The sequence below is a fragment of the Chlorocebus sabaeus genome, chromosome 9, assembly GCF_047675955.1.
Source record: "Chlorocebus sabaeus isolate Y175 chromosome 9, mChlSab1.0.hap1, whole genome shotgun sequence".
NCBI classification, from domain to species: Eukaryota; Metazoa; Chordata; class Mammalia; order Primates; family Cercopithecidae; genus Chlorocebus; species Chlorocebus sabaeus.
This window is the reverse complement of record NC_132912.1, coordinates 135,117,703-135,141,332: the sequence shown is the minus strand read 5'-3', so window position 1 is coordinate 135,141,332 and position 23,630 is coordinate 135,117,703. Positions and strand designations below refer to the sequence as shown.

At 50.5% G+C, this 23,630-nt stretch overlaps 1 protein-coding gene across 2 annotated transcripts in view; it reads right to left on the bottom strand.

Annotated features, from left to right (window-relative positions):
- The window catches only part of INPP5A (inositol polyphosphate-5-phosphatase A), a 243,125-nt gene extending 236,095 nt beyond the window's left edge, over positions 1–7,030 (bottom strand). The window contains exon 1 of one of the 2 annotated variants that reach the window (XM_073019478.1): positions 6,648–7,030. In XM_073019478.1, the coding sequence (XP_072875579.1) occupies positions 6,648–6,722 (75 nt within the window). In that variant the 5' untranslated portion in view covers positions 6,723–7,030. The remainder of the gene's footprint in view (positions 1–6,647) is intronic. The other variant, XM_073019481.1, reaches the window with a different exon arrangement.
- Between the last annotated feature and the right edge of the window lie 16,600 nt (positions 7,031–23,630).

Sequence of the window (23,630 nt, the reverse complement as noted above, 5' to 3'; positions counted from 1 at the left end):
AACTGCCAGGTTTATTCCAAAAGTCTAAAAATCAAGGACAGACCCGAAATGATGCTGTGTAAGGTGAGCAAGTGTTCAAGACGTGGTTTCCTGAGGTGGCAGAAGTAGCTCGTGTACCCTGCGGCCAGGGCCGGAACCACAGTCGGATTTAACCCTCCCTGCCTGGAGACAGATGATCCTGCCCCTTATAAGCTCTGGCAAACAGGTCATAATTCTCCCAGGGAAAGTGCACTGAGATCTTGAGTCAGAGACAGCAATGCAAAAAAAAAAAAAAAGGCTGCTGAGACACCTCCAGCCACGCCCACGGCTGCACAGGGGAAGGGAGGGCACCTGCAGAAGACGCTGAACCAAAGGCCGCCCCCATCCTCTGTGCCCAGCACACAGGGAGGAAGACAGCTGCCTCCGAAATGAGGACGCCCCAACCTCCTTGAGAGCTGGCACTCTGCTCCGGCTGGAGCAGCACAGCAGGGCCCCACCTACTACAGGCTGGCATCCTGACTGTGCGCTTCTCCCTGGGAGTGGGCACCCACACAGAGGTGGCACTTACGGCCGTGCGTCTAGATGAGGTTCCAGGAAGGGAGAAGGGTGGCCAGCCTGAGCCCAGGGGCGCCAACACCGAGAGGTACGGAAACCTGAACCCTGGGACCCTGCTAGTAGGGATGTGACATGGTGCAGCCACCGTGGACTGCCCAGCAGGCCCTCAAGGGTTAAATACAAACTCACCACATCACCCAGCAATGCCGCGACTATACACACCCAACAGCACTGAGAACGCATGTTCGCCTAGGGATGTCTGCACAGACGCGCACAGCAGCACTCTTCACCAGAACCGAAAGGTGGGAACAGGCCAGACATCCACTGCTCACCAGAACCGGAAGGTAGGAATGGGCCAGACATCCACAGCTGATGAGCACAGAAACAAAACCCGGTGTATCCACACAATGGAATAGTATTCAGCCATAAACATGAATAAAGAGACTCGGCACTGTGTCTCATACCTGTAAGCCCAGCACTTTGGGAGGCCAAGGCCAGGGGATCACTTGAGGCTAGGACTTTGAGACCAGCCTAGGCAGCACAGTGAGACCCCATCTCCTCAAAAAGTAAAAAAAAAATTAGCTGGGCATAGTGGTGCAAGCCTGTAGTCCCCGTTATTCACGAGGCTAAGGCAGGGGGATCACTTGAAGCCAGGAGGTCAAGGCTACAGTGAGCTGTGATCACACGACTGTATTCCAGTCTGGGTGACAGAGCAAGACCCTGTCTCTATAATAAGAAAGACAGACGGAAGGAAGGAAGGAAGGAAGGAAGGGAAGGAAGGGAAGGAAGGGAAGGAAGGGAAGGAAGGGAAGGAAGGGAAGGAAGGGAAGGAAGGGAAGGAGGGAGGGAGGGACAGTGGGCGGGCGGGCAGGCAGGCAGGCAGGCAAGCAAGCAATGAAGGACTGATGCATGCTGCAACATGGACACTTTTAACATATGCTCAGTGAAAGCAGCCAGATCAAAGGGCAGTGTCTGATTCCATGTACATGAAACGCACGGGACAGGCAAATCCACAGAGATGAAAACTGACTGCAGGGGGTGGGGGAACTGGGGGACATGGGGCTTGGGTGCTAATACAGCTTCTTTTTGAGGTAATAAAAATGTTCTAAAATTGCCTGTGGTGACAGTCGCACACCCTGTGGATATACTGAAAACCAGTGAACTGTACACCTCATATGGGTGAAAGGGCTGGGTGTGACAGCTCACACCTGTGATTCCAACGCTCCCAGAGGCAGAGGTGAGAGCATGGCTTGAGCCCAGGAATTTGAGCCCAGTCTGGGCAACACAGCAAGACCCCATCTCTACAAAAAATAAAAATAAAAAAATCAGCTGGGTGTGGTAGCGTGCACCTGTGGTCCCAGCTACTTGGAAGGCTGAGGTGAGAGGATGGCTTCAGATCACTTCAGCCCAGGAGTTCAAGGCTGCAGCGAGCCACCGCACTCCAGCCTGGGCAACAGAATGAGTCCTTGTCTCAAAACTAAAAAGAAAAGGAAAAAGAAATGGGTGAGGGACATGGTGTGTGCATTCTGTCCCAGCATAGTCATTACCAACTGAAACGTCCCTGAAGAAAAAGGAGGATCCACGGAGGGGGCAAAAGTTCAGGCCAGTCACCGCCAGCTGGGCACCACCCGCACCCAGCCCTGGGCCCTGCTGTGCAGGAGTGCTGGGGCGGAGGCCTGGAGAAGGACACGGAGGGGAGACCCCCCCCACCCCACTCGAGGGCTGCCATGGAAGAGAGTCAAGATGTCCTGCAGTGGCTGGAGGGAACATGGAGTTCAGAGTTTTCAAGGTGGGAGAGAGGGCAGTACCTTTGATGTTGCCAGGAACCACATGGCAAAGAGGGCAATGCTGATGCTACCAGAGGGAGATGCCTGCACTGCTGACCATCACCGACTCCACACCCACAGCAGCTCCACCACCTCCACACTCTTCCAGGGCAAATCAACACCTGCTGACTGCAAGGCCCTCAGGTCCCTGCCAGCAAGCACTTGCCGAGCCCACTCTCACAGCCGTTCTGCAACCCCGGGTCTGGGCAGAGGGACAGGGCTGCCCAGGAGCTGACTAAGCAAAAAGGCAAACCAGCTCAGAACTGACTTAGCTGTGAGCAAGGAGCAGGAAGGGCCGCCAGGCAGATACCCGCCAGTGGGCTGTGCTCTCAGAATCAAGCAGCAGCCTGACCACGCAAGGGTGGGACGCGGTCATGACGCCACAGCTGGCAAGAATCTCACCTCCTCAATCCCTTCTCATAAAAATGGAAGAAACCAAAAGCCAGAAACCTCACTTGTCAAAAAACCAGCCACATCAAAGCAAAACAATTAAATATGGGCCCCGGTCACTTCTTTCCAAGCAAACGAGTAGTGACGGCAGAAGTCCAATTCAGGAATTAAAGACCAGCTGCAGGGCTCACTGAGGGCGGTCTGGCAGTCCATATAATAAGCCTGGGAAAGTCCCAGGCACCCCAGCCACCTGGCCAGAGACAAGGGTGCCCATGACAGTTTGGGGAGGGAGGACTGGGCTGAGGAGGCCTTTTCACAGGTTGACTAGGTCAAAACTATTTCCATAATACTACAAAATGACTCCTCTTTCCATTCTCCTTGTCTCCTAGGGAAGAATGGCCAACACCTGAGGGGGTGCCTGTGCTGTGGGATGATGTCATCACTCTGCCAGCTAGCGCAGCGAGCTACGTATTCTCATGCAGTCTCAGCTCCCAATATGGGAAACACTGGTAGTTATAACCAACATAAACAAGAACTCTTTCGGATCCTCCATAATTTCTAGGAACGTGAGGGATAAGGGCTTGGGGACCAGTACACTGTAAGGCATTTACCGCAACACTGTCTGCTGAGCGTCAGAAGGAACCCCAGTGGGGACAGCCCCGCAGCCCACAGCACAGCCACTCGGGGGCCACAAAGATGGAGTAACGACAAGCAAACAGGAGCTGCCGAGCAAGCAAGACTCTGTGTGGATCCCAGGATGCTACACACCACAGCTGAAGTTTATGCACACATTAAGTTTTAAGAGGGGTTACCTCTGTACCAGGGACAGTGGCTCACACCTGTAATCCCAGCACTTTGGGAAGCCAAGGCAGGCAGATTGCTTGGGCCCAGGAGTTCGAGACCAGCCTGGACAACAAGGCAAAACCTGGTCTCTACAAAAATTAGGCATGGTGGCACACACCTGTAGTCCCAGCTACTCAGGACGCTGAGGTTCACCTGAGTCAGGGAGGTCGAGGCTGCAGTGAGTTATGACTGCACCACTACAGCACTCTAGCCTGGGTGACAGAATGAGACCCTGTCTTAAAAAAAAAAAGGGCGGGGGAGGAGGGGCCTTATGAGGGGAGACTTTCAAAACTGCAAAAGCAAAAGCAAACCACCTGTCACTTGTGCACAAAAGGAAAACAGAGTCCGTCACAGGCTGGGACATCTGCTTCAGATTCAAACACCTTCCTCCTCGGAACCGTGACCAGCTCCAGCTCTAGTCACAGGTGAGCCTGGCTTCCAACACGATAAGACTGGGCAAGAAAGATTCCTTCACAGCCTGAGCACTGCCTGAAGGGTGTGTTCGTCAGCACGGGATGGGCTGCACAAAGGCAAACAGCATCACAAAGCAGGTCCCCTGAAATCCAGGACAAACCAAGCAACCAAAACCTCCTTCACTCATGAATTCCCTTCCACCAGCCAGGTTTCTGGCCCACAAGTACCACACCCCAAAGCTCAACCAAGGAAGGGGGCCTGGGAATATGAGTGCCTGGCTGGTTTCCACTGAAGGAGGCTGGGTCTGGCCCCCAGGGACTGACCTGCACACATTAAGAAATCTTCGGACACAGACAGATACATTTCCACTCAGCCCTGAAATCACAACACACCTTTCAGAATTAGCCTATGTGCTGTTGACCAAAACAAATGTTCCTTCTAAACATAAACATAATGCAAAATTCCACATAGCCTTTAAGAAAAATGAAAATTCAGAGAAACTATGTTGCTAAACAAAAGTGAATTAAGTTACCCAATTTAATATCAACAGAGATAAATATGTGTATACAACTGAAACACAACAAAAATGCTAGAACTCAGAATCAAAGATTACTGGAAAGAATGTCTGCACAGAAAAACTCTTTTCCCATTGAGACTAAAATGCCCCACCATGCTTAATGCTCCTGACATTTCTGAGGCTTTGAAGCCGCAGCTAACGGATCTGAATCATCTGAACAAACCATGCTACAGTGACATGTTACTGGAAAGCCTAGAATAGAATGCCAAACATACAGACACACACCCATGCCAGGCACTTTTGCAGAAAATGATCAAACATAAACCTAGATGAAGTTGTCCATAACAAAGTGTGAGGGAAAGCAGTCCGTCCCCAGCAAGTCAGTATAATACATGGGCACCTGGAAGTTAAAATAAGAAAAACAGAAAAACAGCACCTTTTGTTAATAAAAACCAAACCTAGCCTGTGCATGAACTGAGCTTCATCAAACACTTCACCCATGCTTGCTGCCAGCAAAGACACAAGACCTCCTCCTGAAATGGAAACCACGCGTGCATCAGTGGCACACATCCGTCATAAAGCTGGTGTGGCGCCCCACTGTTCACCTAGGGAGGGAGGGAGGGAGCATCCGTGGCTCCACGGACTCCATCTGGGCCACTTGGAGCCGCACTCTGCTTTATTTGGGTTGGCAGCACGAGTACCAACAGCAGGGTGGCACCGTGGCTGAAACGCCGAACTAGGTCAGCATGGCCTGCCTCTGGGGAGCTCCCAGTGCGCCCTGAGCCTCAGCTCCCTGGTCTCTCCAGAGACGGGGGTGCCCCAGGATCCTGGGTGGGACTGAGGCTTGGGTGGGAGGAGCCCTAGAAGGTAAAGGCCATAGACAATCAGCATCCCCTTTCTGCCCCTAAAGAGCTTCTCAGCCTCTTTTTCTTCAATAAATAAAAAATATAAAGTCCTACAGGGCTTTCAACAGACTTCCCTTATTTAAGAACTAAAGAGACACTAAGTGGCAGGGTTAAATGAGGGCACCCTATCCTCTGGCCTTGCAGGGACCGACGGACAGTGAGGCCGGCACCCAGGCATACAGGAGCTGGGGCTGACAGCCAGAGAGGAGGGCCTAGGCTCAGAGGACAGGGACCAGGGGTGGGAGTCAAGGGTTAGGGTTTGGGAAGCAGGCTCAAGGCCCAGGCTTAAAGATCAGGATTCAGGATTCAGGATTCAGGGGCAGGAGCATTTTGGAGAAAGGGGCCAAGGATGGGATCCAGGAACCAGAGTTAGGGGCAGGGTTCAGAATTGGGTTTGGGGCCTGACTCTGGAACCAGGGTTCCAGGTTCAGGGGTCGAGGACAGGGGTTCAGGGCCATAAGCTGGGGCCTGAGCTTGAAATTCAGGGTTCAGAGTCAGGCTAGATTGGCTTTAGCGGCAAGGACCACAGTTGAAGGCTGGGATTCTAGGGCTAGAATTCAGGGTTTGGGGAACAGGGACAGGAGGCTGGGGCCACAGCCCAGTGTCAGAAGTTTCTGGGTTAGTGTTTGTGGTTATGTTTCAGGGCTGGGGTCCAGGGCTCAGAGACCAGAGACAGAGGTTTGAGGGCAGGTTCTGTAACCAGGGTTCTGCAGTCAGGATTTGTGATTCCAGTGACCATGGATCTGGGGTTCAGGGCCAGGGTTGGGGATGGGCATTCCAGGGCCAGGGTTCTGAGGATTCGGAAATCAGGGCTGGGGCAGGGTTTGGTGCGCACAGACCCGGTTTCTGGGGTTTGGGTTCCAAGGACTGTTAACAGGGGATCTGACAGGGTTTTAATATTGGAGTTTCCAGGTCAGGATTTGGAAACAGGAGTTCAGAGGCAGGGTCCCAGGGTCAAGGGTCAGCTGCTGGAGGATGGGGTTCGGGGTTCAGGGCCCAGGTCTTCAGGTCTCGGGCTTGGGGATCAAGGGGTCTGGGCTCCCAGACTTGGGAATCAGGACAAGAGTCTGGGGTCCTGGGTACAAGGATCAGAGTCTGAGGCCTTGAGGTCTGGAGGTTCAAGGTCCAGGGTCCAGGGCTTGGAGTTTGGGACCCCGGGGTCAGGGTCGGGGGTCCCGGGCTCGGGGTCGGGGCCTGCAGCCGGCGCGGGGCACTTACGTCGTCGAAGAGCGAGCCCACGTTGGCCGTGACCAGCAGCACCGCGGTGCCCGGAGCGGCCACCTTCCCCGCCATGGTGCCCGGGCGGCACGGGCGCAGGGCTGGGCGGCGGCGGCGGCCGCTTCCTCCGGGACCGGCCGGCCGGGGTCTTCGCGGGGCCGCGGGGCGTCAGCTGCGCCGGGGGGCGGCCCCGGGGCGCATCGCGGGCTCGGCTGGTCAGCCGGGCCTGGCCGGGGCTCCGGCCTCGCGCTCGCTCGCTCGCTCGCTGCTCCGCGGCCCCGCGCCCGTCGCTCGCCGCCGCGCCTCACAGTGGCCCGCGCGCAGCCATTAGATCCGCTGGGAAAGTTCCCGCAGCCGCCGCCGACTCAGGCTGAGGGCAAGTCCCGCCCCTCGGAGCCGAGCCCAGGGCGGGGCCTGCGCGGGGCGGAGCCTGACTCGGGGTGGAGCCGGGCCTGGGGCGGGGCCCGTGCGGGGTGGAGCTAGGCCCGGGGCGGGGGCTTTGCGGGGGGGCGGAGCCTCGGGGGCGGGGCCTGAGCTGGGCTTAGGTCTGAACAGAGTGGGGCGGGGCCTGTGGGAGGGGCGTGGCCTGTGCGGACCTTGGGGCCCTCGTGGAGGCGGGGCCTGTCTCGGGGCGGGGCCTACGCGGTGGGCTCCTGTGTCCGGCGGCCTGGTACTGGCCGCTCCTCGACTGCGCTCCTGTCAGTCAGGCCCGCAAGAACGCCGCGCCCCCGCTCCGCCCCCCGCTCCGCCCCCCGCACCGCGGCTGCGCACAGACTCCGCCCTTCGCACTTCTATGACGTCACGGTACTGCTCCGGCCGCACCTCTTAAAGGGGCCGTGTGTTCCCGGCGCCGGCGGCGGGTGCGTTCTCTTAAGGTTCCCGGGGGACCGTCCCGCCCCCACGAGTGCGCGACCGCAGTGGTCCAGCCGCGTACCGGGCGTGCCGGGGAGGGAAGCCCACCGGGGCGGCGGCACTCGCACCTGCAGGGGCCGGGCCACGTGCGCCCGGCTCTCCCCGCAGACGGAGCCTGGATCGTGCAGCTTCCCGGAGCGTCCACCCGGCTCCCGAGCCGCGACTTCACTCACGAGGAGCGGCTGCGGCCCAGAGAAGACAGAGGGGAGGCGGTGTCAGGCCGGGAGTCCGCGGGGCGCACCCTGACGTCCCGGAGGGCTCCGGCCCGGGCCAGGCTGTTCTCAGCGCGGGGCGTGCGGGGAACCCTCGCAGGGACGAAGGGGGCTCGGCGGGGAGAGGGGCTGGTGAGGGCCCAGGAGCGCAGAGCACGGAGGAACAGCCGGCTCGGCGCGGGGCCCGGGGCAGCGATGCTGACCCTGGCCGCCGGAGGTGCCAGGGCACGGGCTGGACCCTGGGTCTGAGGCCGCCCTGAACAGGACAAGCTTGTAGACGGAGGAGAACCACATTTTTTCATCTTAAGCTTCTAGTAGCTACATTTTTTAAAGGTAACAAGTAATAGCCAAAATTAACAATACGTTTTACCTAACGCAATAGATAAATGCATCATTCAACATGTAACCAGTATTTAACAACCTCAGTTAGATTCCTTCCCAGGAAGGCTTTGCACGGGCACCTGCCTCTTGGCAGCAGCTCACAAGGCCGCTTCCACTGATCTGCAGCCCTGTGTGGCCAGTGGCCACCATGCGGAGCGGGCACTCCAGAGGGTTTTGTGGACACAGATTTAGGGGTGGCCAGGGCCTGGCAATGGGCTCTAGTGAGGCCAGTCTCCAGCTTCTGAGTAAACCGCCAAGGCAATGCCCAGTAACATCAAAAGGGGCTTGTTCTGTTCTAGGATGACACCCGCTGCCCGGGCAGGGTGAGAGGGAAGGTGCTGCAGGCTCGGGCCTCAGGCCTGCGCAGAGGCGGCATCACCGGCTTGTGTAATACCTCCAGGGTTCCTCCTTACAGCCACACTGAGCCTGACTCCAGCAAAATCCATTTGATTTATAAACCAATGTCTACTTTATTCAGTAGTTGCCTGCTACAGACTGAATTCTGCCACACACACACCTCCCCCAAGTTTATGGGTTGAAGCCCGAACCCCCAGTGTGACTGTATTTGGGGGTAACTAATGTTAAGTCTCACAACAGGGCTGGTGTTTAACAGAAAGAGCTCAGTGCTCTCACCACCCTTACATGTGCAAAAGAAGCAGCAGTGTGAGTGAACAGTGGGAAGTTTCACCCCAACCAGCCGCAAACCCCTCACCAGAAACCCAACACTGTTGGAACTTGATCTTGAACTTCCAGCCTGCAGAACTGTAAGAAGTAAAAGTCTTGTTTCAGCCTCCCAGCCTGTGATATTTCACTACAGCAGCCGAAGCTGACTGACGTAGTATCTTATTTTTCTTTTTAACAAAATCAGCACATGCCAAGGGTACCCTTAGTAGAAACCAAATGTGGGGGTGTCACTGATCCCTGGAACGTGCTTTCTGAGAAGGGGCATTGCCTTCTCACCTCTCCCCACAGGCTGTGCCCTCACACCCTGCTGAGGCGGCATTCCCCCATCCCCTATGCCCTCCCTGCTCCCTCCTCCTCTCCTCACCAGCCAGCTCCTGCCATGCCTGGATGTTGGCCTCTGTCCTTCTTCCAGGCAGACACCTCCTCTTTCCCATGCACCCCTCACCTACCACAGGTTCAGCCCTTCACAATTCCCCTGCCTCCTGTATCCCGTGCTCATTACCAGAGCCTCCAGAACCCAAGGGGGTGTGGCCTGGACCTCCCACTTCTGCATCCACTGCCCTGGGCATAGCCTGGATGTTCTCATCAGCAATGACCACACCAAGCCTGAATCCAGGCGCCTTGCCCTCCCCACCACCTCCTCTCCTCCGGTTTCACTTCTGTGAAGCCTCATGGAAACCTACAGCCCATGCTGCTCCCATGCCTTCATTAGCCACCCCCCAGCAGCCACACATGTGCACACCCACACAGAAACACATGCACATGCATGCACTTGCACGCACACGAACGTGCACACATGCACACACAACCACACGTGCACACCTCTTTTTCCTGCCTTACTCTGCTTCTCTTTGAGGGTAGAGTCACTTTGTGCACCTACTCCCTCCCCTCTCCCTGCCCCCCCACGCCCCGCCCCCGCAGTCACCCAGCTGGCCACCAGGACTGATTTACTTGCTTACAGTGAACCTGCACCTAAATTAGAGAAAACTAAATTGGGGGGAAAACTAGAGAATACCTTATTCCCATGCTCCTGGCGTCTCCCAGGTCTCAAGCACACCCACGCTGAGCACTGGGCCTCCTGGCGCTGCGCATGTGCACTCCACCACTCCAAGAGGCCACTGCAGCCTTCCCCTTCTCTAACCACCAACCACCCTCCCTGGAGGACATGTTTGCCCTTTGTTGAGGAAGGATTTGCAGTCTGGGGTTTTCCCACTGTCAACCCAAATAACAGAGAGAGGCTCTCTAAAAGAAAATGAGATTTACTCGGGAACATTCATTGCAATAGAATATGTGTGCCATCATATTTGGGTGTGGGTCAAGGAAGGTAAAGGAAGACAAAGATATTCAAAGGAAACAAGAGGATTGCATCATTGTTTTGAATCAATGATCCTTGGCTACAAGGATTGCCAGGAAGGATGGTGCCAGTCTGAGGCTGGATAGGCAGCTGCTGGGCAGATGTCCTCCCATAAGTGTTTGTGTGTGTAAGTTGTGATGATCTTTGTGCGCGGCTGTGATTTTTGCAGTCTTTTGTGATCATTCTTGCTATCAAGCGTGTCTGCATGAGAACCCTCCCTTCATGCCCTTCCACGGTCTATATGTATATGTCAGGGTTTTTAATACCAGTGACTCCATTTGAATTCTGACAGTGTTCACGCCACTAAGTCGACACGCCCAGCATCTGGTGTTTGTCCTGCATGTCTCCATGCTGCTGCATGGAATGAGGTGCCTGTCCCCGCCCAAGGCCACCCCCTCCTGGGTCACACTGGCAGTTCACAAGCATGCTGCGGTCTCTCAGATCTCTGGAAGCTTCCAGCCTATGCCCCTCCATGTGCCTCCCCTCTCTCTGCTCTCCTTGCTGCAAATCTTGTCCTAAAAGTCTGCCCATCTCTGCCCCGCATGCCAATGGACCACTCTTTTCCAGGCCCTCGAATTGTGCTTCTCATGCCCACACCCCATGGCACATCCTAATTCAAGGGCCAGCCCCCCAAGGCCTGATCGCAGCTGACCTTCTGATACGGTTGACTACTGGCTCCCTCCTGGAAGCGAGCTTGGCCCTGGCGTTTGTTTTATTCCTGCTCTTCCCTCCCACCTGCGCTGACCACCCCCAGTCTCCTCTGCTGGCTCCCTTCGTGTTCACCCAAGTTCTGGGGCCCTGGGGTCCTGGGTGTGCCCTTCCTGTGTTCACTTTCTCCCAACTGACCTCGCTGGGCCCTCACCTTAGATCATATCGGCATGCCGACTGCTGCATGGGTATGGCAGACCTGTCACTGTGCCTGGGGCCTGGCTCTCCTGTGTTCAGAAAGACATTGGCCACTTGTATCACCTGTGTTAAAACCCACACTCATGAAACCAGGTGAGAGGGAGGATGCCTCTCCCTTGTGTGCCCTTCTTTACCCTTGAAATATTGCCCCGTGTCTTTGCTCCTTTGCCAAAATAATAATAGTAATGAGTTTCCTAAAGTCCTGCTTACCCGGCTGAAGGAGATCCTGGGCCCACCTAGTCTGCAAGGGGCAGAGACGGAGGTGGGGAGCAGAGTCTGCCTGATTTTCCTCCTCCTACCATGGATGAATTCCTCAGCAGCTGCCAACCCTCTTCAACCTGGTCAACCACTTGGCCCAATTCTCTTGGTCTCCCAGGAGGGAAATTCGGCCCAAGTCTATTAAACTATATGTTGTGAGCTTTTTAAAAAGGACAGCACTAAATATTGCATTGTCACTTAGTTTAAGACAGTAACCAGTTTGCTTATGGATTCATAGTTATCAGAGGCTTCCAGCCCGCATGCCTCATGCATGTCCACGGCACATTCAGAAGGTGCCCCGTGGCATGTCTGTGTCTAGCATTGCACAGCCGTGAAGTGCGTTTCAATCATCTAATAATCATCGATCTTCAATACTCCTGCCAGGTGGGTCAACCTTACTCCATTCCATATAAAAACACTGAGGTTAAGTGACTCACTCAAGATAATTGTCTGCAGACAAAGCATGGCTAGATGCACAGTGAAAGGAATCCAGGGCTCTATCCTCTTTGGGAGGGGCTAGACCTGGTCACTTTAGGCAGAGGTATGTAGCCATTAGTAAGCTCTGACGCACCCGGAATTCATCTAGAATGGGAGCTGATGAATTATGGGGACACTTTCCTCATTAATCAGCTTAGTAACAGTTATCATTTTTCAGGGAGGAATTGTGTATGAGGGATTTACATTTCCTATTTCTAATCCTCACAATGGTCTTACAAGGTGTGTATGTCTGTTCTACATATAAGGAAACCAAGGCTGTAGAATTAAGAAGCTTACCAAGCTCACACAGCCTCTAGGATACCTAGCCAAGAACAGAGCCCAACTAGGACTCCAAGCCAGCTGGCCCATGCGGTTTAACCTCCGTGCACGCATGCATTCATTCAATTTATTTAATGCGTTCTCTGTGCTATGCACTATTCTAGACACCAGGGATGAGATGGTGAAAAACAAGACAGAAAAAGACACTGTCCTCAAGAAGCTGCAATTCCAGCATCAGGAGCAGGCTCGAAGCAGGTGCAGGGTCATTCAGATCACGTGACATCATGCCAGCCTCCTGCATGTTTCTTTGTAAAAGTCACATGCTCGTCGTAGCATGATGAGCCTTTAAACTTTTCTGTATAGAAGTCATCTGCTCAACATCTTAAAACTACAGAGCAGGATACAGAGTATTCAAGGAAGAATGCTTACTCACAATTTCACTCCAAATAAGCCAAGCACTGTCACTGTTTTGATAATATTTCTGTCGAGTTTTGTTTATGCTTAGCTCTATAGTGAGCACTCTGATCATTCCATGTACACAGTTTTGATGCCTTTAAAAAAAGCCAACATTAGAACACAAATCCTTTCTGATTCAACTGAAAACTCTAAATGTTTTTAATGCCAATGTAATAGTCACCTGATAGACACGGTGATTTACCTAACTGATGACACCATATTGTTGTAAGTTAAGGTTGTTTTCAATGCTGCGTGATTAGAAAAATGGCAGGATGAACATCTTTGGACTTAGGCATTTTCAGTTCTTAGGATTCTTTTCTCAGTGTAGTTTCCAATAATTAAAATGTTATAAAGGGTACAAATAAAGAGCACGAAAACACAAAATGTGTAAGATGCAGATAAAGCAGTGCTTAGAGGAAAATATATAGCTTTAAATGCCTATTTCAGAGGAGAAGAAAAAATGTAAAAATCAATGTCCTACAATTCCAAATTAATAAGCTAGAAAAAGCAAATTAAACCCAAACTCACTATAAAAGAGGAAATAAGAAAGATAAGAGTGTAATCAATGAAATAGGAAGCAAACAAGACAGGAAATAAATAAAACCTAAAACCTGGTTGTTTAAAACAATAAAATTAATAAACCAGGTCAGGCACAGTGGCTTCAGCCTGTAATCCCAGCACTTTGGGAGGTCAAGGCAGGCAGATCACTTAATCCCAGGAGCTTGAGACCAGCCTGAGCAACATGACAAAACCCTGTCTCTACAAAGAATACAAAAATTTGGCCTGGTGGCATGTGCTTGAGTAAGCCAGCTACTCAGGAGGCTGAGGTGGGAGGATCGCCTGAGTCTGGGAGGTAGAGGCTGCAGTGAGCCATGATTGTGCCACTGCTCTTCAGCCTGGGCCACAAAGTGAGACCCTGTCTCCAAAAAAAAAAAAAAAAATTAAATCGATGAACCAAACCAATATCTAGAATGATGAGGGTGATGCAGAAACGCAGAAACAGAGACATAAGTTACTAATATGTGTAAGGAATGAGAAAGGAGACATTACTACAGACCCTACACACTTTAAAAGGTAGTAAGAGAATAAAAAACTATGTGTCGACACACCAACAATTTAGATGAGATGGACCAATTTCTTGAAAGACACAAACTACAAAAACTCATTCAAGAAGAAAAGCTGCTCTGAATAGCACTCTATCTATTAAAAATTTTGAATCTATGATTTAAAATCTTCTCACAGGGAAAATCCTAGGCCCAGATGGCTCCAATGATGAATTCTGTCAGATATTTGAGGAATAAATAGTAACAATTCTAGACAAACTCTTCCAGAACAATGAGGGGAGGAGTGGACTATTTCCCATTCAGTCAGTGAAGTTAGATTTCTCTAATCCCAAAATTAGACAAAGACAATACAAGAAATGTAAACACCAGTATTCTTCATGAACACCACCGCCAAATTCCTCAGGAAAATATTGGTAAATCTTGTCAATATGCAAAAAAGATAATGCATCATGCCCAAGTAGGTTTTATCCAAGGAAGATAAGATGGGATTGAGATCTGAAAATTAATTTAATACACCCTATTAATAGATTAAGAAAAAAATATGATCAGATCAATAGATATAGAAAGACAGTTGACAAAATTCAATATCCTCTTATGAGAAACACTCTTCATGAACTAAAAGTAAAGGGGATTTCTTAAATCTGATGAAATGAATCTATTGGAAAATTACAGATAACACAGTTAGTGCTGAAAGATTCAACACTTGCCCCCAAGGTTGCGAACAAGGCAAGGATGTCTGCGCTCACCCCTTCTATTCTACTTGACATTGTACTAAGGTCCCAGTCTGTAGAATAAAATAAGAGAAAGAAATAAAAGTCATACAGATTGGAAAGGAAAAAATAAAACTGCCTTTGTTTTCAAGTAACAGGATGATCTGCATAGACTATCCTAAGAGACCTGCAAAACATACGTACTACTAGATAAGTGAATTTAACAAGGTCATGGAGTACAAATCAATATTTTTAAATGTATTGTTATATATTATAAATGAACCTGGAAAATAAAATTTATAATTGCATAAAATTTTAAATATCTAGAAATAAGTGTAATATAAGATATAGGAGACTTTTACAAAATCTACAGAACATGGCAGGTTAAAACATAAGTATCTAAGTAAATGGAGATAAGCCATGTTCACGGATTGCAAGACAGTCATGTTAAGATGTCAGTTTTCCTCAGTTGATCTATAGGTTTAACATAATCTCGGCTTCCTCCTCCTCCTTCTCCTCCTCCTGCTTTTTCTTTAGAAATGACAGATGAATTCTAAAATGTAGATGGAAATGGAAAGGTCCTAGAATAGCTAAAAGAGTTTCAAAAAAGAACAAAGGTGAGATAAACTACCTGATTTCAGAACTTACACAGCTGCAGTTGAGATGGTTTGTGCTGGCATAATGGTAGGTGCACACACAGATCAATGGAACAGAATAGAGAAGCCAAAAGCAGACCAAGCTGATTTCAACAAAGGTTTCAGTTTGGTGGGAAAAGAGCAGTCTTAACAAATGGTGCTGGGGTCACAGTATACTCATGTGGAACAAAGTGAACCTTGACATACCCCAAATTCACAAAAATTAGCTGGGTGTGGTGGTTCCAGACCAGCTTGGGCAACATGGACTTTGTCCCCCAAAAATAAAATTAACTAAAAATGGATCATAGTCCCAAACACAAAAGCTAAAGCTGAAAATCTAGAAACATATGAGAATATTTTTGAGACTTTTGGGCAGGCAAAGATTTGTTAGAGAAGACATCAGAAAACACCATAAAAGAAAAAAATGAATAAACTGCACTTCATCAAAATTTTAAAACTGTACTCTTTGAAAAACACCTTTAATAGGCCAGGCACAGTGGCTCACACCTGTAATCCCAGCACTTTGGGAGACCTAGGCAGGCAGATCCCCTGAGGTCAGGAGTTCGACACCAGCCTGGCCAACATAGAGAAACCCCGTCTCTACTAAAAATACAAAATTAACTGGGCATGGTGGCGGACGCCTGTAATCCCAGCTACTTGGGAGGCTGAGGCAGGAGAATCTCTTGAACCCATTAGGCAGAGGCTGTAGTGAGCCAAGACCACGCCATTGCACTCCAGCCTGGGTGACAAGAGCAAGACTCCATCTCAAAAAAAAAAGATAAACACCATTAATAAAATAAAAAGGCACACCAAGAGCGACACTTTTCTTTTTCTCCAATGTTCATCAAAAGATTGGAGAGAAGAAAGAATTGTGGTTGACAGACAGCCACTCAGCAAGCGAACATTCCCGTCTGAGCTCCTCCTCTTGTCCTATCAGTGGCAGCATTAGATTCTCATAGGAGTTCAAAGACTATTGTTAACTGCACATGGGAGGGATCTAGGTTGCACGCTCCTTATGAGAATCTAATGCCTGATGATCTGTCACTGTCTCCCATCCCCCCAGATGAGACGGTCTAGTTGCAGGAAAACAAGCTCAGGGCTCCCACTGATTCTACATGGTGGTGAGTTGTAGAATTATTTCATTATATATTACAATGCAATAATAATGGAAATAAAGGGCATAATAAATGTAATGCACTTGGATCATCCTGAAACCAACCCCACTTTCCCCTGGGGAAAAATTGTTTGCCACAAAACCAGCCCCTGGTGCCAAACAGGTTGGCTGCTCTAGAGACACAAGGTGGATCAGCCATTGGCAGGCCGGGTCAGGGAAGGAGCAAAGAGCACGAGGGAAGAAAATATCCTGTTTCTTGACTGCAGTGGTGGTGACGTGGGTGTGTACTTTTGTCAGGATTCACAGAATGTCCACTGAACACAGGTGCATTTGATCATACGAAAACCATACCTCTGAAAAGTTGATCTTAAACATTTGAGGGCCAGGCATGGTGGCTCACGCCTGTAATCCCAGCGCTTTGGGAGGCCGAGGCAGGCAGATCACCTGAGATCGGAAGTTCGAGACCAGCCTGACCAACATGGAGAAACCCCATCTCTACAAAAAATACAAAATTAGCCGGGCGTGGTGGTGCATGCATTTAATCCCAGCTGCTCGGGAGGCTGAGGCAGGAGAATCGCTTGAACCGGTGGGAGGGGGCCGGCGGTGGGGGGTGCGGAGGTTGCAGTGAGCCAAGATGGCACCATTACACTCCAGCCTGGGTGACAGAGCAAGACTCTTGTCTCAAAAATAACATAAAATAAATTTGAAACAAGAAATGATTACATGTACAATTCTTACATATAATAATGTAAATCGAAATCTTCTAAACACAGAAACTTGCTTTATTTGTTGACATAACCTGAGGTAAGGAAAAATCGTGTCTTTGCGCCTGCACTGAGCGTGGTTATCCACGTGTGCTGCTTCGGAAACATCGAAACGTCTGGACGTACGCGCTGCTGAGCTGCGTAACAGGTGGGATATGCAAACTACCCTCTTTCTAAAATCCAAAGGGAAGAAAAACTGAATTCTGAATTACATCTGGCCCCAAGATTTCAGACAAGGGATTGTTGAGCAATAGCTCAGAAAACAGCTGCTTTCAGACCCACACATCTCATTCTTTAGAGAAATCACTCCAAGGGTTACACAACTGGAAACACAATAGCAAGGGGCTGCAGCTGCTTCTCTGGTTCCTGTGCAGATTGGACACATTTGTTTCGTCATCATCCTAGAACCTGCAGACATGGGGCATCTCGGGGGAGGAGCCTGGAGAAGGACCCGGCACAGTAGCCTTGCATGCGGACGGAGTGACCCCCAGGTCCCTGGCATCCCCACCGAGGAGCAGCCCTGCACACAGGGCAACAGCAACGGCAGCTCACGTCTTGCCTCCCTGCTCCGCCAAATGAAATGTGATCTTCCTCGGAAGCGAACCACAAGTCAGGGGCTCTATGCACATCTCTGCACGTTTCAAAAGTCCCGACAGTGAGAAAGTGAAGCCCCTGGGGAGGCACCAGCAGCAGGCTGGACCCTCAGTTTCTGCAGGGTTCCCTCTTCCCTCATAGGACCCCCACAGCTCTTCCTTTTGGTTGGTTCTTGATCAGCACCGTAAAATCAATGGCCGTCTTTGCCCCCGACAGGTTTGAGGCCGACCCTGGCCAGCCCTGCTTTGAACCTGGGTGTCCCCAGCCAGGCACACTCAGCCCGTGTGGTCCTGACACTTCCCATGGCCCCGGGGTGGGCGGGGGCCAGTGTTGTCATTCCACCGGACTTTAGAGGAAAGAAACTGTGATTTTGGATTCCCCATGGCAAAAGCCATAGGTTTGCCTCTCCAGTCAGATACGGGTTCTTTTGAGTAAAGCAGTGAGTCCCTCTCTTTGGGCTGGGGCAGGTTGTCGACAGGACCAGATGATTGACACAAAACGTCCTTGCGTATCATGAGTCAGGAGGGTAAGCCCGAGGGATGCCAATGCGCTCTCCGCGGTGGACTCCCCTCTGGGCAATGCAATCCCTGCCAAGGACACGCCTTGGTGAGGGGCTAAACCCTGTGGCCAAAAGGACAAATAGCCCAAACCGTGAGCAAAACAGCATCAGGAAAAACAGACAAGGAAAATCTGTGTCTGGCTTGGCAATGCTCTTTGAAGTTGTCAGAGCTTCCGGCGTTTTTTCAGCCTGTTTCAAGGGTCAGGCAAGATTTTCTTCTGATGACCAAGTCTTAAGGAAAGGACTGGACACGGGGCTCACACTGTAATCCCAGCACTTTGGGAGGCTGAGGCGGTGGATCACCTGAGGTCAGGAGTTCGAGACCAGCCTGACCAATATGGTGAAATTCCATCCCTACTAAAAATATAAAAATTAGCCGGGCGTGGTGGCACACGCTGTGATCCCAGCTACTCGGGAGCCTGAGGCAGGAGAATAACTTCAACCCAGGAGGCGGAGCTTTCAGTGAGCCGAGGTCATGCCTCTGCACTCCAGCCTGGGCAATAGAGCGAGACTCCATCTCAAAAAAAGCAAGCAAACAAACAAACCAACAAAAAAGTTTTAAGGGAAGACCATCGGCTCCCATGATCAACATTGCTGGTGCAGGGATCACTTTTCAGAGGTTCTCTACTCAGCCGTCACTTCTATTTTGCAACTCTGTATTTAACAATTAAGCTTCAGGAAGACTCATCTCCAATGTCCATTGCTCAAATCTCCAGAAGACTTCGAAAGTATCCTTACGTTATTTTAAAAGGAAGACCCCCACAGGAACGTCAGCCTTTTACCAGTTACTTCGTGAGCTTCGCCTCCTTTCCTCTGGGCTCTGGGAAGGGCTGGCCACTGGGTTGGTTTGTTGTTCCCCATGGAACATTAAGCGTGGCGCCTAGGACGTATGGAGGCTGCAGCAGCCCTAACTGGCAGCGAAAGGAAGATGAGTAAGCAAGCAAAGGTGAATAAATGATTCCACTCCATGGAAGTGTTTTCGTGAGAAGATACTATTCTGGTACATGTTTATGTTATTTTGAATAGTGGTCTGCTCAAAAGTGAATGTCAGCCGGGTGGGGTGGCTCACGCCTGTAATCCCAGCACTTTGGGAGGCTGAGGCAGATGGATCACCTGAGGTCAGGAGTTTGAGACCAGCCTGGCCAACATGGTGAAACTCTGCCTCTACTAAAAATACAAAAATTAGTTAGGTGTGGTGGTGCATGCCTGTAATCCCAGCTACTCGGGAGGTACCACTGCACTACAGCTTGGGCAGCAAAGGGAGGCTCCATCTGAAAAAAAAAAAAAAAAAAAAAGAAAAAATCAAGTGAATCTCACTGCATGTATATCATATATTTTTGTCTATTAAAATTTATTTCTCAATGACTTGATTTTGTCAACCGGCTACATTTTTGCTTTGGTGGATGTGGGTAAATAACTCACCATCAACCATATTATTTCCTTGACCTACATTTTTTTTTTTTTTTTTTTTTTTTTTGAGACGGAGTCTCACTCTGTCACCCAGGCTGGGGTCCAGTGATGTGATCTCGGCTCACTGCAAGCTCCACCTCCCAGGTTCAAGCAATTCTCCTGCCTCAGCCTCCCGAGTAGCTGGGACTACAGGGGCCCGCCACCATGCCCGGCTAATTTTTTGTTTTTTTAGTAGAGACAGGGTTTCACCGTGTTAGCCAGGATGGTCTCGATTTCCTGACCTCGTGATCCGCCCACCTCGGCCTCCCGAAGTGCTGCGACAGGCGTGAGCCACCACGCCTGGCCATTTCCTTTACCTTTAAGGAGAACGGGAGAAAGACAGCAATGAGGGTCCGCAACTTCAAACGCTGTGAGGAAGCCCGGTGTGTCTGGGCTGAGCTTTGGACATCAGCTCTGGTCATTTTCTGTTTCCGTTGAGAGCATTTATAGCAGCATCACGGGGTGATTGCAGTGTGGTGACAGCCTGAGGCTCTTCATTCGTGAAATTTGGTACTGGAAGGACAGAGGGAAAGTACTTGGAGGGAAATGAAGGCATTGTGGAGTCGGGGAGAGGGATGGCGGGGCTGTGAGGGACCAAGGGCAGCTCCACGCTCCTCCCTGGAAAGCAGGGAACTCTCCATGAGCTCAGAGTAAGCACCAGTAGCCCAGGAGGGATGGGCAGCAGTGAGTTGTCAGCTCACCTAAGCCCTCCAGATGAAGCATCCTGAAGTACCAGGTGGAAGCAGAAAAACAGTTCTGAGAACAATCCTGTGAAAGAAGTTTTGTTTCTTTTTCCTGTACTTACAACGTTTAACATTAGATGATGTCCAGAGATGTTTGTTCTTGTATATGCACTAAACTTGCTGTACTGTATATTTTCTCAGTTGAAAGAGAAAGAAAAAGCAAAGAGTTGGTCACCACAATCTTTGAAACAATTTTTCATACGTCTCAGGACAATCGCTAATTTGCTATTTGTGCCCTGTCTCCTTGTAGCTGATGCAATCCGACCTTTATTCTGGTATTGGTTGTCCTGAGAGGACGTGACGCAGGACACCCGGCCTCACCTATTTTATGGCGACACTTTCAAATCTCTTTCTATTTCAGCTATGGACTTATTCCTGGACAGACATACCTTAATTCAAGCAAATATAAATTATTGAAATAGCTGCACTGCCTCCTAAAAGCAGAGTGTCTTAGGACAGTTATAGATACCCCGTCATTCACACCAACTACTTTAATTCACCATTTACTCAAATCTAAGAATAATTCAAGTCTTTCAACATTGGCTTACAAATATTTTATTTTATCATTATATGTATTTATGGTTTTTCTATTGTTTTTTGGCTCCTCAAACAGAAATATATGCTTGGTAATATTAGGAGTATCCTGATATTATACATGTATTTTTTTATTTGATAGATTATTATTTTTATTATAAAATTAAAATCCAACCTGTTAATACCAAAAACAAGTCATTCCATTAATGCAAAGGTTATATATCCTTCACTGCAATTTATTTTGTTTTTTTAAATAAGTCATCTACACTTCTTAAATTTATTTCTGGGTATGTTAACCTTTCGTGTTTCATTGGGAATGGGATTGTTGCCTACCATGTATTCAAACTGGTTGAGGTTTATAAATAGAAATGCTACTAATCTAAACACATATTTAATATTTGAAAACTATCACTTCTGGTTTTCTCTCTTTCATGATGTATAGACCTTCTCTTACATTTTTCAGGCAGGCAATCAATTAACACGATTGAAATGAAGGTTTTCATGCTATTTAAAGAGAAATCAAGGTATGCCCAAGGATGAAAAAGACACGATGACTTTTTTTTTTCAAACCACAAGTACATTTAGTTAAACTGTTTCATTTTTTGAAATGTGAATCAATTAAAATGTTTGCTTTGCAATATGGACTATCATCATGTACGTGTTAATGATGTAACTTGAGGATAAAAGATTTCAAGCAATTCTTTAAAAATGAAACGCCCACTTTACTCCGTAAGGCTCAGCCCTCCTCTCTCAGCACCTCCCCGCACAGCTGCTTTTGCTTTTTGCTTTGCCCCACTCATCCATTTTCCTTCTGCCAACACTGACTTGGGCTGGCAGGATTAAATTGCCCAAAATTTAACAGCAAAGTTGCAGATGGTACATTACCCACTCAGCAGCTGGTATCCCCACCTTTCAACTTTAAAATGAGTCTAGGATCAATTAGTAGAACAGTTGTGTTAATTAAAAGATTCATTCAGAACTCAAAGCCTGCTTAGAAGCTGCAGATTCTGCCTTTTCCAGCCGAAGCCCAGGAAACAAACTGGGAATGAGTCCTTGGCATTTCAGGGAAGATGAAGAAGCGGACTTTTGACCCCATTGCTGGGCACCTGCCAGCTCGCTTTGGGTGAACTTCTCTCTCTGTGGCTCCCCCAGGTTCTGAGATTCTTGCCCACCCCAGAGAAGGCATTCCTCTTCCGCCTTGCTCCCGGCCTTGGCCTGCAGGTGACTCCGGGACTTCCAGTGTCCTTTCTCCACTGAACACCCAACGCCAGCAGCACCCTGACAAGGGCAAGGGACAGTCGCATCCACACAGCTCCAGGCAGGCTCCGGTCTTGGCCTGGGCAGATTTGGGGAGCAAATAGCAGGGGCAGCTTTGGGTAGACTGTGGTCTTCCTGGAGCTCAGAGTCTAAACCTGTAGGAATATGCAGTTTGCTCCACTTCTAAACACGCACCCCCAGTGTAGACAAAGTCGACAGTCCTGGTCTCAGCTGACCCTCAGTGTTTCCTCATCTGGACTGCGGGGACCTGTTTCCTCATCTCACCCACAGAGCACGGTCTCCAGGGAAGCTTCTGAGCCTCTGTCCTCCTGGGCCAGAGGAGAGAAGGTGATTCCTTGGTGCGGACAAGGGCTCAGTCCTCCTACTAGCCTTGGGGAGAGACCAGACCCAGCCCCTCATCTCTTCTGTCCTCCTCCTGACCCCTGGGGAGAAACCAGACCCAGCCCTCATCTCTTCTGTCCTCCATCCCAGGAGTCCACAGGGTGCCTCCCATGGTCTTGGCTGTGAGTGCCCAGCAGGGTTTGTGATGCCCCCCGCTTTGTACGGGCTGCTTTCCTGAACAGCACCCCTTCCACTGCCTACCTAGAGCGGCTGCCCGCAGGCCGGCGGGAGGGAGGTAGCTCGGCTTCATGCCAGGCACACCAGGTTCCCCTCTTCCCTCGGCTTCCCCTCAAGCCCAGCCAGAATCAGCCTGTCTGCTGGATCCCTTTCCTCGGCACCTTGTCCCCACCCCCACCTTTGCTGGCTCCTCTGGGGCTGCACTGGTCCCTAGGCTGTGTGTGATCCAGAGTGACGGCGGGGTCCCCTGGGTTCCACTGCCCCAGCTGTTGTGAAGGATGGACTTCAGTCATCTGGGACAGCGACCTGTGGGGACAGTACACCATGCTGGAGGCCCTTGTGGCATGGAGGGAGCTGTCTACAGAAGAAAAGATGTGACTACAAGCAGAGAAGCAAGAGAAAGAGACACGGACAGGCAAGTGTACCCGAGAAAGCTGGAGTCTCAAAACAGGGACAGAGAGGGACTGAAGACCCACATGGAGAGAAGTCACAGAGAACCAAGAGGGTCTGACTTCACCATGGAGGCCTGGCCCAGCCCTGCCCGTAGCCACCCTGGCCCTGGGACCCGGGGCCACTCTGCTGTGGGTGCAGCCACAGGTCTCCGGTCCCTTGCAGCTCCTTCCAGTCGGCATCCACCCTGAGGTGCTCCGTCAGGGAGGTCCTAGCTGCCAGGCTGGTGCACTGGAGGGCCTGTTTCCTCATCTCAGCTTCAGATCCTCCACACCCTAGGGCTTGTTGTGCAAGCTGGGAGCAGAGACAAAGACTTCAACCACTGGTTCATGTGACGGTGTGACCTGGCAGCTGCTTTTCTGACCAAAATCAGTGAAGGCGGGAGCTGGGGTGTGGGCGGGAGCTGGGGTGTGGGCAGCAGCTGCCCAGTGAGAAAGGATGTGACAGTTTTTAGCCACGGGCTGCGTTAATTGCTGCAGATGTTAATCAGGCACATGATGTATCTGCAAGGCTGGGGACAGATGCTTCCTACGAGTGGAATCTGAGTTGCAGGAGAAACCTGCTCAGTAGATGCACCATTCGGATGCACCATGCATGTGCCGGTTTGGGGGC